The 13,707-nt window shown below is 36.5% G+C and overlaps 1 protein-coding gene across 9 annotated transcripts in view; it reads right to left on the bottom strand.

Moving 5' to 3' along the window:
- Nucleotides 1-13,707, bottom strand: part of KDM6A (lysine demethylase 6A) — a 160,749-nt gene that overhangs the window by 35,597 nt on the left and 111,445 nt on the right. For 3 of the 9 annotated variants that reach the window (XM_074603287.1, XM_074603278.1, XM_074603268.1), the window contains exons 11-18: nucleotides 11,997-12,095; nucleotides 11,398-11,617; nucleotides 10,701-10,835; nucleotides 10,104-10,259; nucleotides 9,353-9,448; nucleotides 6,789-6,893; nucleotides 5,783-6,178; nucleotides 2,120-2,895 (exon numbers count right to left, since the gene is read on the bottom strand). In XM_074603287.1, coding sequence (XP_074459388.1) covers nucleotides 2,120-2,895; nucleotides 5,783-6,178; nucleotides 6,789-6,893; nucleotides 9,353-9,448; nucleotides 10,104-10,259; nucleotides 10,701-10,835; nucleotides 11,398-11,617; nucleotides 11,997-12,095 — 1,983 coding nt within the window. The remainder of the gene's footprint in view (nucleotides 1-2,119; nucleotides 2,896-5,782; nucleotides 6,179-6,788; nucleotides 6,894-9,352; nucleotides 9,449-10,103; nucleotides 10,260-10,700; nucleotides 10,836-11,397; nucleotides 11,618-11,996; nucleotides 12,096-13,707) is intronic. The other 6 variants (XM_074603316.1, XM_074603297.1, XM_074603325.1 and 3 more) reach the window with 3 other exon arrangements.

Consider the following 13,707-nt stretch of genomic DNA (forward strand, 5'->3'; position numbering starts at 1 on the left):
TCCAGGCAGGTTGTGAAGTCTCCATCCTTGGAAGTATTCAAAACCTGGCTGGACATGGTCATGAGCAACCTGCTCTACTCGACCCTGCTGTGAGCTGGGACGTTGGATTAGATGATCTCCGGAGGTCACTTCCTGGACCTCCCAACTCAACCATTCTGTGACTATTTATCAGTTTTGCAACGAGAACACTGATTTGTAATGACAGACCAAATTTGCATGACTTATTTGTATTAAGGAAAAAAAAAAAATTTAAATGCTTAATACCAGCATGGAACATGATTGATTTTTAATTTTTTTTAACATTCATAATTTCCAACACCTACATTGATGCTGTTGTGTCTTACCTAAGAAGTGCTTGTATTGTACCAATAACTACGTCTATAGAAGACAACTAGCTAACGAGTAAAAGAAAAAAAATCCAAACAACTGGTTTTCCTTTTGTAGGAGCTGTATCAAAGCTCCTTATAGAAATTAAGCCTTAAACCCCATGGAAAGGATACGTGTTTTGAAGCCATAAATTTATCTGTCATGTACTGATATCAGGTCCCTATTGCAGAAGTCTTTCTTCTATAAGAAAACAATCATATAAAAGTACTAGAAATAAAAACATATTGATGTCACCATTAGATGCAATGGTCAAAAACTTTTTTACAGTTTTAAAACAGACTTTTTAACTATATTCGCTAGAGTAGCCAGAGTTTCATAGAACAATCTAAAGGTTTTTAAAAGGAAATGAGGAGTGTACAAACCGATGCTATAAAATATTTCAATATTCCATTTTAAGACTCTTACTTTACTTATGCTTTTAAAAGTCTGATTTGTTGTGCTTCTTTTAACTCAAAACCATTTTTATTTGATAAGAGAGAGACCTACTCCGGCTGTCTGGTAACTTGTACATTAGACTGAAATTATCTGGAACAAGACATGATTCCACAACTTTTTCACTCCATTTTCCCTTCACTGAAACTATGTTTCCCACAGAAGTCTGTGTGGACAAGCATCTGAAATAGAAGTGGACCCTGAAAAAGTACGACGGGTATGAGGAAGGAAACAAACATATAGAGAAGGAAGCATGAATAGCAAGATGACTCAAGGCTTGAAATAGGGTCTGCAGTCATCCAGCAAAGATGACCGTGGATAACAGAGCAAGAATGGACTGGGGACCTAGCATGGAGGAAAGGGAGTGTTTGGACCAGCATGGCAAGTGAATATAAGGACTAGCTCCAAGTGCATCACACTTTCCTGATACGTCAACACCGCCTTTGCCTTTAGTTATCCAGGAAAACCTAGCAATATCTGTCATCCTAAACAGAAGACAACTTCACTTGAAAATGACTGTTTTACATCAGGCAGCTACTGAACAACTGGCTAGAGAAAAAGACAGTCCCAGATCTATGCTAGTATATGAATTTTAGCATGGATTCTTGAACATTATGAAATACTGAAATTCCATTTAAAAAGAAATCACTACATATGTCTACCAAAGTTTCTGAAGTTCTTCTGGAAATGAAACATTAGTAATAGCAAAGATGGCAAAGGAGATGGAAACCATGATAATAAAGCCATTTATCTCTAGTGCTGTGGATATTCCTGACAAAGTACCCATAAGTACTGAGAGAAAACCACTAAAATAGAAAACACAACACAAAGTAAATGCTACTGTAGGCTTTCAATAAGAAAAAAAGAAAAAAGTGCTAAGCCAATGCAGTTACAACATAGATTTTTTTACAATCTCCAAAACCTCTAAGAACGCATATACAACCTACACCAGTTATTACTGAGGATCTGCTGGACAAATCTCAACCGAAATGCAAAATAAACAGGACTACTGACTTTGTCTAAACAATATTTTAAAAGGTGCTGCAGTTAACACAGTTCTGTACCAAGCTTCCTTAAAACAGCTCAGCCTTATTTAAGATATGAGCAGCAATACCAAATAGCAAGAAGCAAAGTCAATGTTCAAAAGATACTGAACTAAACCCACATCATGATGATTTCACCAACATGACTAGTTATTTGTTATATAAGAACAAATGAAACCATTTCAATAAAGCACATAATCCCAGCAATGGAAGTTATATTGTATAAGCTAACTGTATTTAAGATCTTTAGCACTTACCGACATGCTTTTAGAACTTCTGCTGAGCTGGGGTATATGGACACCGACATTGATGGTATGATCTGAGGACTAGGTTTGTGGCTAATTGGAGGAGGATCTGCTTTCATGGGGCTCTGAGAGTCCTCCAACCCCTCTCCGTTAACTGTATGTCCACTGTGAGGGCTGTTAAGGCTGGTAACACTGTTTGTGGTAGTCTGTTCAGTAGATTTTGGAGAAGGTGTTGCTGTGGAAATGGCTGAAGATGGTGAGGAGGCAACAGAATTCTCAGTCTTTGTATGAACAGCTGGATGAATGTTATTGACTTTGTCACAGGTTCCAGTACCCACATTGTTATTGGCTTTTCCCATCAACAAGGCAGAGAGCTGAGGATTGTCTGAACTAAGTAAACCTGGTGACTTAGAATCTCCATGGCTAGGGCTAGAAACAGCATCTGCCGTCACCTGATGGACATGATTAGGAAGTCCCTCTACACCGGCAGTGCTGTTAGGTGTCTCTCCAGAATGCCTGCTTGTTTCAGGCACTGCTGATGTGTTTCCTGAAGGCTTGCTCTCTTTGGTTAAGGTAATGCCTTGTTGTCCACCTGAGGTAGCAGTGTGAGAGGAGAGGTGATTGAGAGCAGCCCCCTGTGTTACTGAATTGCTAGGCGTGGCAGGATGTCCATTCTGATTCTGAATACCAGTGCCAGCTGCCTGGAGATGCTGGGAAGGCCCAGTGGAAGAGAGAGGTCGTTCACCATTAGGACCTGCCAAATGTGAACTCTGACCTTTGTGAAGCCCCTACGAAGGAAGGAAGGAAGGAAGGAAGGAAGGAAATTAGAATTTAATCTCAACTGAAGTATTCACATACAGTAGATATTTGAATATTAAAAAAGCCCTCCATTGGCTTTATAAACCCCCAATCTGGAACTATGTGAAAAACCAGACACAAGTAACGCAAGAGATGCAGCGACATTAAAAAAAAACAAAACCAAAACAAAACAGATTACATCTCCAAATTCCAAGGAATGATAGCCATTATGTTTACATGGCAAATGTCACATGAATAGTAAACTTAAGCAATCACAAGAAACTCTCATCATAAATTTTGTAGAACGTGCTTAAATTACAACAGTCAATTTTCAGACAGCAAAATATGCTAGACTGCTACCTAAGAGGCCCACTATAAAATGGTATGCTACCTATATAGTTAATAATATCTGCATAAAAAGTACTAAACCTGACAATTAATGCAATGTGAATAAAAATTAACATATGCATTGACAATATATTCTTTTAAGTCTAAATGTGTAAAATTCACATGAACAAACAGCCCTTTCCCCATCCTGAATAAAAAAAGGTATTAAAAAGATTACTTCAAATTCTTGGACATTTACATATCATCAAGGCACATCAATTTTGGTACTAATACAAGTAGGTTCAAGCTACTCTTCCACACAAGGCTTTCGAAATTTTCACTTTTTTCTGTTATTTAAATCCAGCGATCTGCACTGTTCTGTGCTCAAAGCTTTTATGCAGATCCAAGTAGCTTTTCTTTCAGAAATCAGATTTTAAATTGTTTTCTCACATGCTCTTCTTTTGTTATTGAGCAGACAGATGCCTCAAGTACCTGAGTTGAGTTCAATGAAAAAGGAGAGAATATAAATCAAGTAAGGCAATCAAACCATTTTGACTCCAGTGATAACTACCCGCTTTCTAAACGAGCAGAAGCCAGTGAATTTCATTCACTTCCAACTTTAAAAGTCTACAGATATACAGCAATGAAAACATATGTTTTCTTGCTTACGTTCAACATGGATATTTTAAAGAAATGCTGCTATTGATCATTAACTGGACACAAATGAATTAACACCTCATGGAAAACCTAAGCCTTGACATTAATAGCATGAATCAGTTGTATTACGGAGAGAGCTCAACTTCTTAATAAACAGTACATATCAGTGACTGCAAAGCTGACACATATGTAGCTGATTTCAGGCAACACCCCACTGTATTAAATATTTCATTATAAATTCCCAAACCTAACAATTGAATTGTTGGATGTTTAAATGATCCCTTAGCTATAAGCCAATGCGAAAAATGATGAAAGAATCCACTATTTACTTGTAACTGAGGTTTTATTTTTGGAAGGGCAGCATTCCCAATTTGGAGGCTCCCAACTGTGATGAAGTTTCCTCCTAGTCTGATTTTCACTTGGCTTTCAAGAAGTGTTGCTACACCTATTACAGGCCACATTTTTTTGTTAATTACAAACTACAGTATGCATGTGACACCTGTATACATAATTTCTTAATTCCTCTATGTAGCTTAATTACTGATAAATATTTTTTTTTAACTCAAGAGTTCATTTGGTACCTACGGAGAATGTTACAGAGTCAGAAACTCTGCTGAGACTCTGTTCTCTGAATCACTTCACACAGAACAAAGATGCAATGGATGCAGGAAATAGGACTGCAAGCTTTCCTTGGAACAATTACCCAGCTTTTTCAAAACACCATCTCTACGGAAAGCAGTCAACTCCTATTGCAATTTATTACTTGCCTACTTTATGGACCCTAGTACCACAGACATCTAATATGAAGCAGACACTTCTCTAGCAAGTGCAGAATTTCTTCTACGCAATACAGAGAAAATAGGAAAGTGAATTCTACTTCAGACAAGAGGTAGTGAGGCTAATAGGCTCCACGTCCCCCTGCCATGCTTATAAACCATGTAAATACTGCTACAGAGGAAACTTTAAAAAAGCATGTTATCACACTGTTTTAGTTTTGAATAACCATGTTTTACACAACATGTTCCAGATCTCAGCCCTTTGTTGCAGCGTATGTGCAGTTAAGCGTGTATGTATGTGCCACAGCCCACTTGCAATTCTTCAGCATTAAAGTAACATGCAATATTAATTAACCAAGAAATTTATGCAGTTTTGAGGAAGAAAACAGTATTGTGTCAAGATGTATAACCCATCTGGCAGAAGTGAATTAAACCACTAGGAGATCTTCCTATAGAACACCTTGTTACATCCACAAGGTATGTCTTGGAAGACAGACATTTAGGCTGAAATAAAACAAAAAAATAAACTCCATCTTCAAGTTTTAACACGCGCATACACCAAACACCCTTCCTTACACACTTTCATCCTCATGAATTTTTACTGGCATTATTGTATTATTCTGCAAGTAAATCTGTGGGACAGATTGCTAGGTATTAATTTTGAAAGATGATACGGAAACAAAATATGGGTAATAATTACGACATGACAAACAACGTAATGTCAAAAATAACTACAACATTCAGTTTCCCATGAAATATGCACATTCCTCCTACATGAAAAACAAAGTCACAATGTTTCACATTAAAGAAGCAACAAAAAGATGTACAAGTAATCCTTTTTAAAGAAACTTTTCAGCAAATGTAGGCAGCTGAGCAATATATAACTGCCCTATTTGATTTATGATTATTTCCTTTATCCTGAAAGTAGTTAATTTAATACCTAGATTTTTAACAATAAAAAGTAAAAGGCAGGTTTAACCTAGTGTATGTTTTCTTTGCATCTAGGTCATCGACTTTAGGAAACAGAAAACATGTGTTTACAAATGAGAGACTTCAGACAGTGACTTGCTTATCAAGGCTCCTTAGCGTGGCGTATGAATAAACTGAAATTGTATACCTGAGTGGAGTTAGATAGTTGGTTTTTCCACGGCTCCTCTGCGCTGCTGGTCAGGTTTGTGCGGTTATGAGGTAGAGAGAGTGCGTTTCGCTGCAGGTAAGGCACGTTTCCATTACTTCCACTTTCTGTTATGTGATTATTGCCTATCAAAATAGTGTCTGTACTACCCAGCGTTCTTGCTGTGCTGCAGGGAATGGGGCCTGCTGGAAAGGGTCCATTAGCCATAGGCTGCCCTGGGCAGGCGGGACGGATTCCACGCTGAGTGACATTAGGCACTCTGGTTAGAGCAACCTGCGGCTGCTGACCAGAGACAGAGTTTGTAGGCAGTGATGAATCAGCTGTTGGCCCATTAGGAATTCCAGTAGATCGTACCTGTGCAACTCCTGTTTGTCTCATCTAGTGGAAGATGAAAAAGCACAAGAACATCAGCTGCAGAATTTAAGAAGTAAAAAACGTACAAGGTTTGTGCACCTTATTGCATGGTTCAACTGCAATTTTATACTGATTTTAAGATCTTCCCAGTTGCTTTTGAGAAATAAGAGGACTGTCATGCTCATAAATGCACAGAGCGAATTTTAAGGTAAAGGTATCAGCACACTTTTCTTCTAGACCCTTCAGTTTGACTGTTAGCATTTTACTGCTAAAGTTGGACACTAAGAGAGAGAAGTTAACAATGAGAGGAGAAGAGATATGCTGTAATACGGCTTACTACAACTAAGTATTTTTCAAGTAAGACTGCTTTTAGATGTGCCCACTCACTTTATGTTTGAAAGTGGGGCTTGAAAACTTTTACATTATCTGGTAGCCCTATAATAAAACATAGTTAAACCCATTACGTTTCAAGCAGTAAACCATAATTACACTTTATACAAAAAACCTGACTTAATGTAACGCAGTAAAGGGCAGGAGAACTCTGTACAATAGAAATTCTTCAGAATTCAAGAAACACAACAGACACCATTACTGACAAAAGTTCTGTAGAAGAGAAAAATATTTTTGTTCTCACCTGCTGGTGTTGCTGCATCAAGACAAACTGACTCTCCAGCTGTTCCAGCATAAGTTTCTGTGCTGGATTTAGATTATTTCGGTTTGCACGCAGCTGTTCCAAGTGCTGAAAAAACAGCAGTACATTTCAGAAACATTAAAATTGCATGTGCTTTTTAATAACTTTCTTGCATATAATGCTAAAAATTATCCCCAAAGACAAGACTTGGAAAGCTGAAAACATGATTGAGATTTCTGTTGCAGACTTAAACATTTTTCCATACGCTATTATGTAACCAAACCTTATTACTAGTTACTAAAACTAAAGAGACTTGCTAAATTATTTGAGCGTATAAATATTATCACCACACTAAAATTAAGTGTACTGGTACTGTGAAAGAAAACTACATTCAAGTATGAGTACATAGAATTCTTATTATCATTATGTATGTTTTAACACTTTTTTTATACTGTGATACTCTTTTATTAATACTGTTCAGCATGAAGCAAATTCAACCTATAATCACATTAAAAAAATAAAAAAAAACACAACAGAAAACCATACAATTACAGAAAATATCTTAAGTTATGATACTGAACTCCTTTGCAACTGATAAAATTACCAAAAAAGCTGATCTTTACCCATTTTAAACTAGTCAACACACACCATCATTCTGCCAGTAAGCCAGCTGCTGTTAAGTGGCATGACATAAATGCTGAAATTGTAGAACACAAAAGCACTATCTGAGAAGGAAGGGGTGTATGTGGAAAGGAGTGCAAAAGCTGTGGTATGCAAAAGGTGACATACATTTTTCTTGATTGCTTTTAAATACGAAGCTACTTCACATCATTGTAAATAAATCCTTTAAACCCCCCCCCCCCAAAAAAAAACCAAACCAGAAACCAAACCCTAAATAGAAAACAACAAACAAACCAAACCAAGCCTCACCAAAACCAAACACAAATCAGGTTTTAGCTCCTTTCAGGTCTGCATGTATTATTTTTCTACATCCTTCTCCTCTCCTTTCCTTTGATTATGCTGTATTAGTAATACATAAATGGAACTGAACTATGAGTATTTAAAATAAAGTGTAGTTCATTCTGCTTTGAACAACTGTATTTGCAAACTATCACCTAAAAAAAAAAATAATCCAACTTAGGCAATAGGAATAAGAAAGACTGACATAGCACATATGTCAGCAGATGTAAGACTGCGCTTCTCTCCAGTGCTATGGGTGCAGAGGCTTTGCGAGCACCACTGTTCCTGCTGCCCACCAATTCTGAGAAACCAACACACCCATCCCTCCTCCACTAGCATGTTGCAGCCCTGGCAGCTACTGTGGGACCATAGCCCTTCCCCCTTCTGCTTCTGTCAGCTGAGACACTTGGTGTGTGTTACTGTCCTGATTTGAGGTAGAACAGAACTGATTTCCTTTTCAATAATTTTACCATAACCATCCAGTCTCTGAGATGCCACTTTTAAAAGGCTGAATTAGAAAATATAATAAAGGTTTTATTCACCCTTGTCTTGCATCGTATCTTTTTGGCTTTCCTATTCATACATACTGGAACCTTGTTGAGCTATTGCCAGCAAATACAGTATATCATACTTAGAGAAGCCTATTTAGATACTGCTTAGAGGTTAAAGTTGGATCTGGAAAAAGGTGAAACTAAAAAGGGGGGAAAGTAGTAGGATATAAAATAAGCAGAGAGAAATAACGAGAATGCATGAAGAGAGACACAGAAAATGATTAGGGAGAACCAAATAATAAAGTCAATATTGTTCAGATAGAGAAACAGCTGAAGAACTATATTAGAGTTGAGGGGAACACTGCTCAGTCAAATCAGAATGCCTTCTGTTGCTGCACTGTGTTCCCTTCTATTATTTTTCCTTGCATCCAAAGCAGTATCTGTAATACATGAGTAAGAGTCTCCAGCTAGGCCTGATCTTCATAATATGGAATTCCTGCTGAAGCTCGCTACAAGCCCTAATGAGCTGAAGAGACAACAAAACATTGTAACAAAAAAAGACCTGAAACAATATTTCAAAAATAAAATCTAGCATGTCATATAAATATATTAGATGACATGAAACCTGGTACTGCTTTTGTGTATTTTATTTGAGTATTTGCAGAATGTGCATGTTTGTTTACGCAATTTGATACAAGCAGCTACCTCAGAGGAAAAAGAGGATATTACAATACTTCAACTCCTTCAATATCCCCCCTCATCACAGCAAGGAGCAAAATTCACTTAGCACAGAAGTGTGCCAATTTGCATATCTATCTTTAAAACATCATAAGAAAAAAGAATCACTGTATGTTCTTACTTTATAAATTATAAAATTCATACAATGTAAGTGCTCAGTTTCTGCTAGAGACCATTTATTTTATTACAGAACTAATCTCACATGGAGAAGCCATAAATATTAGCACAACTTGAATTACACTGTGGGAAATATTTGGGAAGTATTTCACATTGAATTTCAGAAATTTGAAACCAAAAACCATTCCAGATTTATTTTCTTAAAAGGAAGAAAGAAACAAAAAAAATACACAAAGCTTCTAAGATCTTCAACATACTTACCTGTAATTTCTGTGGTGTCAAGCACCAAGAATGAATTTGTTGCTGTACAGGAGGATGTGACACTGTATGGCCACCGCTCCAAACATCTGAAGTATTCTGAGAGAAAATATTACATTAAAATGCGTGACTATACAAGGGTCAACATAATTTCTTTTACTATCTAGATTTTACCTTAGTTATGAAAGAACTAGTCATTGTTTCAAGAATAACAATATAAACAAATAACATACTAAAACATGTCAAGTCTCATTCTACCATTCCCATACAGTATCAGAGTAGTCAGAGGAAAAACTTAAACGATATCTAATATCATAACAAGAAACAATCAAATCAAATTATGTAATTAACTTAAACGTACACTACTTTTAAAACTGGATACTTTATCTACTGTAACACTATTACATGATGATGAAACACTTGAATTCTAAATATAAGCAAAGGCAATAGACAGGATGACATGATCGTCTCCCTCTCTATCTATCATTAGACTATGATTGTACTTTTTCACTTATACAACTATGATTGTAGTATAGTGCCACCGATCTGCATTGCCCTTATGCACTTCCTGTCTGAACTGTAACCTGATTAAACACATCACTGAAAAATGTCTTTTAAAATTCCTAAAAACATTCCCCACCTTGATGCCAAAGGATCAAAATTCACAGCACAAATTCTGTGCATGCTGCATTATTTCAATGCATATCTCCATATAATTTTGGTAGGGGGCTCTTTAGTTCATCAGAATATATACCTTTGTTGGACTAGATGTTCTTTTCCTCTTGGCAGGACTGGTCAGGTCATCTACTTGGCTAGAAGGAATCATGTGTAGTGGCAAGGATTGCTGTGAAATTGGTGTTTGAGTGAGGCCTAGTACAGGTTCAGTATTTGGATGATGAGGTTTACAAGCCTAAGAATCACAGAAGGAAGACAAAAATATGGTTCTATATATTCTTAATTCTTTCCTTTAAATTATATATTTTAACAGCCCACATATCTTAAAAGGGCCGAGTAGATATTCTGAAGCTGATCTCAATAACTGAAAAATCAGTTTCCATATGGTCATCAATGGAGGAATGTGTACCTTTCATGGGATTATTAAACCACTGCAGCATTTCTACTTAAGATGAAATCTTTTAAAATCATGAAAATCCACAAAGGTTCTAAATTGGTACCCCCATATTTCTCCCATATTATAGGGAGCTTCTTGATCTAATATCCCTTTGCAAATAAATCAAAGGCTTTTTATTAATAAAAGCCAGTCCTGTGCTCAATAAAATAAGCTTGACCACTACCGATTGTAAAGAACCCTTAAAGCTGGGCACCTGCAGAACATAACCCAACTTCTCACCTGCTGTGCTGTGTTCATGGCACCCTGCCTGGAGGTAAGCTCTGCGGGGATTGGTAGGCTCCATGCCTCCTCAATACTAGGAAGTAATTTAGTTTTATTCTGTAGACTACCTTGTGGAAGGTTACACAACTGAGCCTAGGAAAAATTATGTAAAAAGCAAATTTAACACAAGCCTACTTTAGTAAGAGCAAGTCCATGAAATCTTCCTAAATGCTGTAGCTAATTATGTCTTAAAGAGAGGACAGATTTAAAATTTGGGGTTTTAGAAAGGTGCTAAGTATAAAGAGGGTAACCAGAATATAAACCTTTGTGAGAATCAGAACAAAGATGAGCTCTGGATTCAGAGGTCTCATAATTCCTTTTTTCTGAAATTGCAAACAAGAGTGAAAGATAGCGTGTGTGTATTCTCTCTATATGTTATGAGAACTTAAAAACGTAGACAATACAAAGAAAAAAGCAAAGTGATGTAAAACAGTATGCTTTGATTAAATGTGCAAAATAGGGTTTATAAGGAATTAAGTTTCACTTAAAAATGAAGAAATAAAATATTACAGGCTATGATATGCTTACAATACACATGAAAACAGGTTATACACACCACAAACAATTGCAAGTTAAGCTTGTATGTTACTTCTCCCCTCCCCTCTGCTCTGTATTTTGGAAGACTATTTCCCGCTTCTTAAAACGTTCGTTTTACCTGTAAATACTTTATCCGTGCTGCAAGTGCAGAGGTATTACTACAATTTTTGCTCCTAGTTGCATTTAAGTAGCATTTAATGGCATCCTGAGGCTGGTTGCAGGACTCATAGAGTGTGCCTAGGTCCATCCAGGCTGCAGCATGGCCATGGTCCAATTGTACAGCACAGATATAGGCCTGTAAAGCATCCATAGGCTGATTTTGCTGTTGATACAGCACACTGAATAGAAAGATTAGTGAAGTTGAGAATTAATAACAAAGTCAAAATACAAACAAGTCAAATATACACCACCACCCGCCCCGAAACCCTTAATAAACTTTGCTATTATATAAACCACCGTAATAAGCATAAACAACAAATAAAATCTTAACATGTAAAGCTCATATACTTAGTGCATTCAGTATTTTAAAAAATTCGAGAAAGTAAATATAAATTTTTTATTTAAACTTCAAATCAGACAAGTCTGACAACATGAAGGTATAAATAAAAAAAGCTTTACGGTCCCTTTGAGAACACAAGAGAGTTAAAAAGCTGATATTCTTTATTTACATATATTAGCATTGAATTATATCACTGTATTACCCTGAATCATCCTTACCCTATAGAACACCATGTATCTGCACTTGCTTCTGATTTATCAATAGATTGCCTATAAGATATAAAGGCATCCTGAACTTTCCCAATACTTGAATAGCACCTGGGAGAAGAAAAAAGAACTTTGGTAATATTTATAGAAGGTAATTATTGAGGATGGCTTACCAAGACTTATCTGATAAATGTTTTGTCATACAAATACACACTCATCTAGATGAATGCAAAACATCTGCCGTTTCAGAACGCCAGGCATAATCAGACTCAAACATCTTAATCAACATGTATTACTAACTATTTCTTTGAGAAGTACACCAAAACTGCTTAAACCCCAGCTCACTGCTTTTGTAAGAAAGACTCATAGCATATTTTAAAGACTTATATTTCTTTCATTTGTGGTAACTTATCAGTCAGTAAGTACAATATTTATCTACAGACAGCATTATAAAGAAACAATTAAGTTACCTATTTCATCAAACACATGGTTATGAAACTTCGTGTTCTACAAGAAGTGTTTCGGAATTATTAAGAGATATTGACCAACTCAATCAGGATGGTTCTTGATTGCCCAGGAAGCTTTTTATGTGCATTTCTCACATCTCAATAAGATTTCAAGTAATGAACAACAACAATGTTAAGTTTTACTGCATATATAGAGCATGAATTTTTGTAAAAAATCTTGCTGTTCTGGATTTTTTCACAATTTCTTAGTTGAATATTTTTCACATACAAATTCAAACGTATTCTGGCATTATAAGCAGAAATATCAGAACTTTAAAGAGAACTACAATTATACCACAGGGAATAACACCTACCTTTTTAAAATTAAAAGCTTCAAATAAATACAATACTAAAAATATAAATATCTTTACTAGTTTAATCTACAATAGCTCTGCTTCTTATATTGTTTGTAGTTAAGTTTTCCTGTTGGAAAAAGAACCGACAACTTTCAAAACACATAAATAACAACAGAAATTTTATTCTAGTAAAAAATAAAACCCAAGCAGAACTGTCCAGGCAAAGGTTTGTCAACCATGCTACTCTCTCTCATGGTTCTTGAAGCATACTACAAGAGGAATACAATAAAATCTAGCAGTACTTTGCCTAAAAACATCCATTAAGTCTGAATACAATGTTTCAGAAGATCATTTTAATCACAATCTAACCCAATTTCCAATAGACATGTTTCAATCTGTCTGCTTATCAGATACATGAAGACTTTGATTAGGATAGCACTAACATTAATTACCCAACGAAACTTAAAATGGGGTGATGGATTTTTTTCAGTGCGGGAGGCGGGTGGTAGTGGTATGTTTTTGAAAGGTACCTTTAAACTGCCTTGCTATCCAGTTTCGACAACCAGCAGAGGAAGGAATAATACAGTGGAATACACGTGGAGGGAAAAAAGAGGAAGAACAAATGCACAACCCTGTAACCCTGTTCCCTTCCTCTTCTCCTGCCCTTGTATGGACTGGAGGAATGGGGCACAGAAAGGACCACTAGATTTCCGCCCCCCCCATTTCCTGCATTTCTCCCCCTTGTTTGTGTGGTTGTAGGTTTCACTCTAACTACATGAAAGCTGTGGCACGGTAGGAGCAGGAATACGGCAGCTGGGCACACAACCTTCATGGAGCCCTGGCTCCATCCTGCTGCTGCGTAAGCACTCAACTAGCTCAAGGCACATGCAATGGGACTGCTGAGCTAAAAACATGACTTTA

The sequence above is a fragment of the Larus michahellis genome, chromosome 1, assembly GCF_964199755.1.
Source record: "Larus michahellis chromosome 1, bLarMic1.1, whole genome shotgun sequence".
Taxonomy (NCBI): Eukaryota; Metazoa; Chordata; class Aves; order Charadriiformes; family Laridae; genus Larus; species Larus michahellis.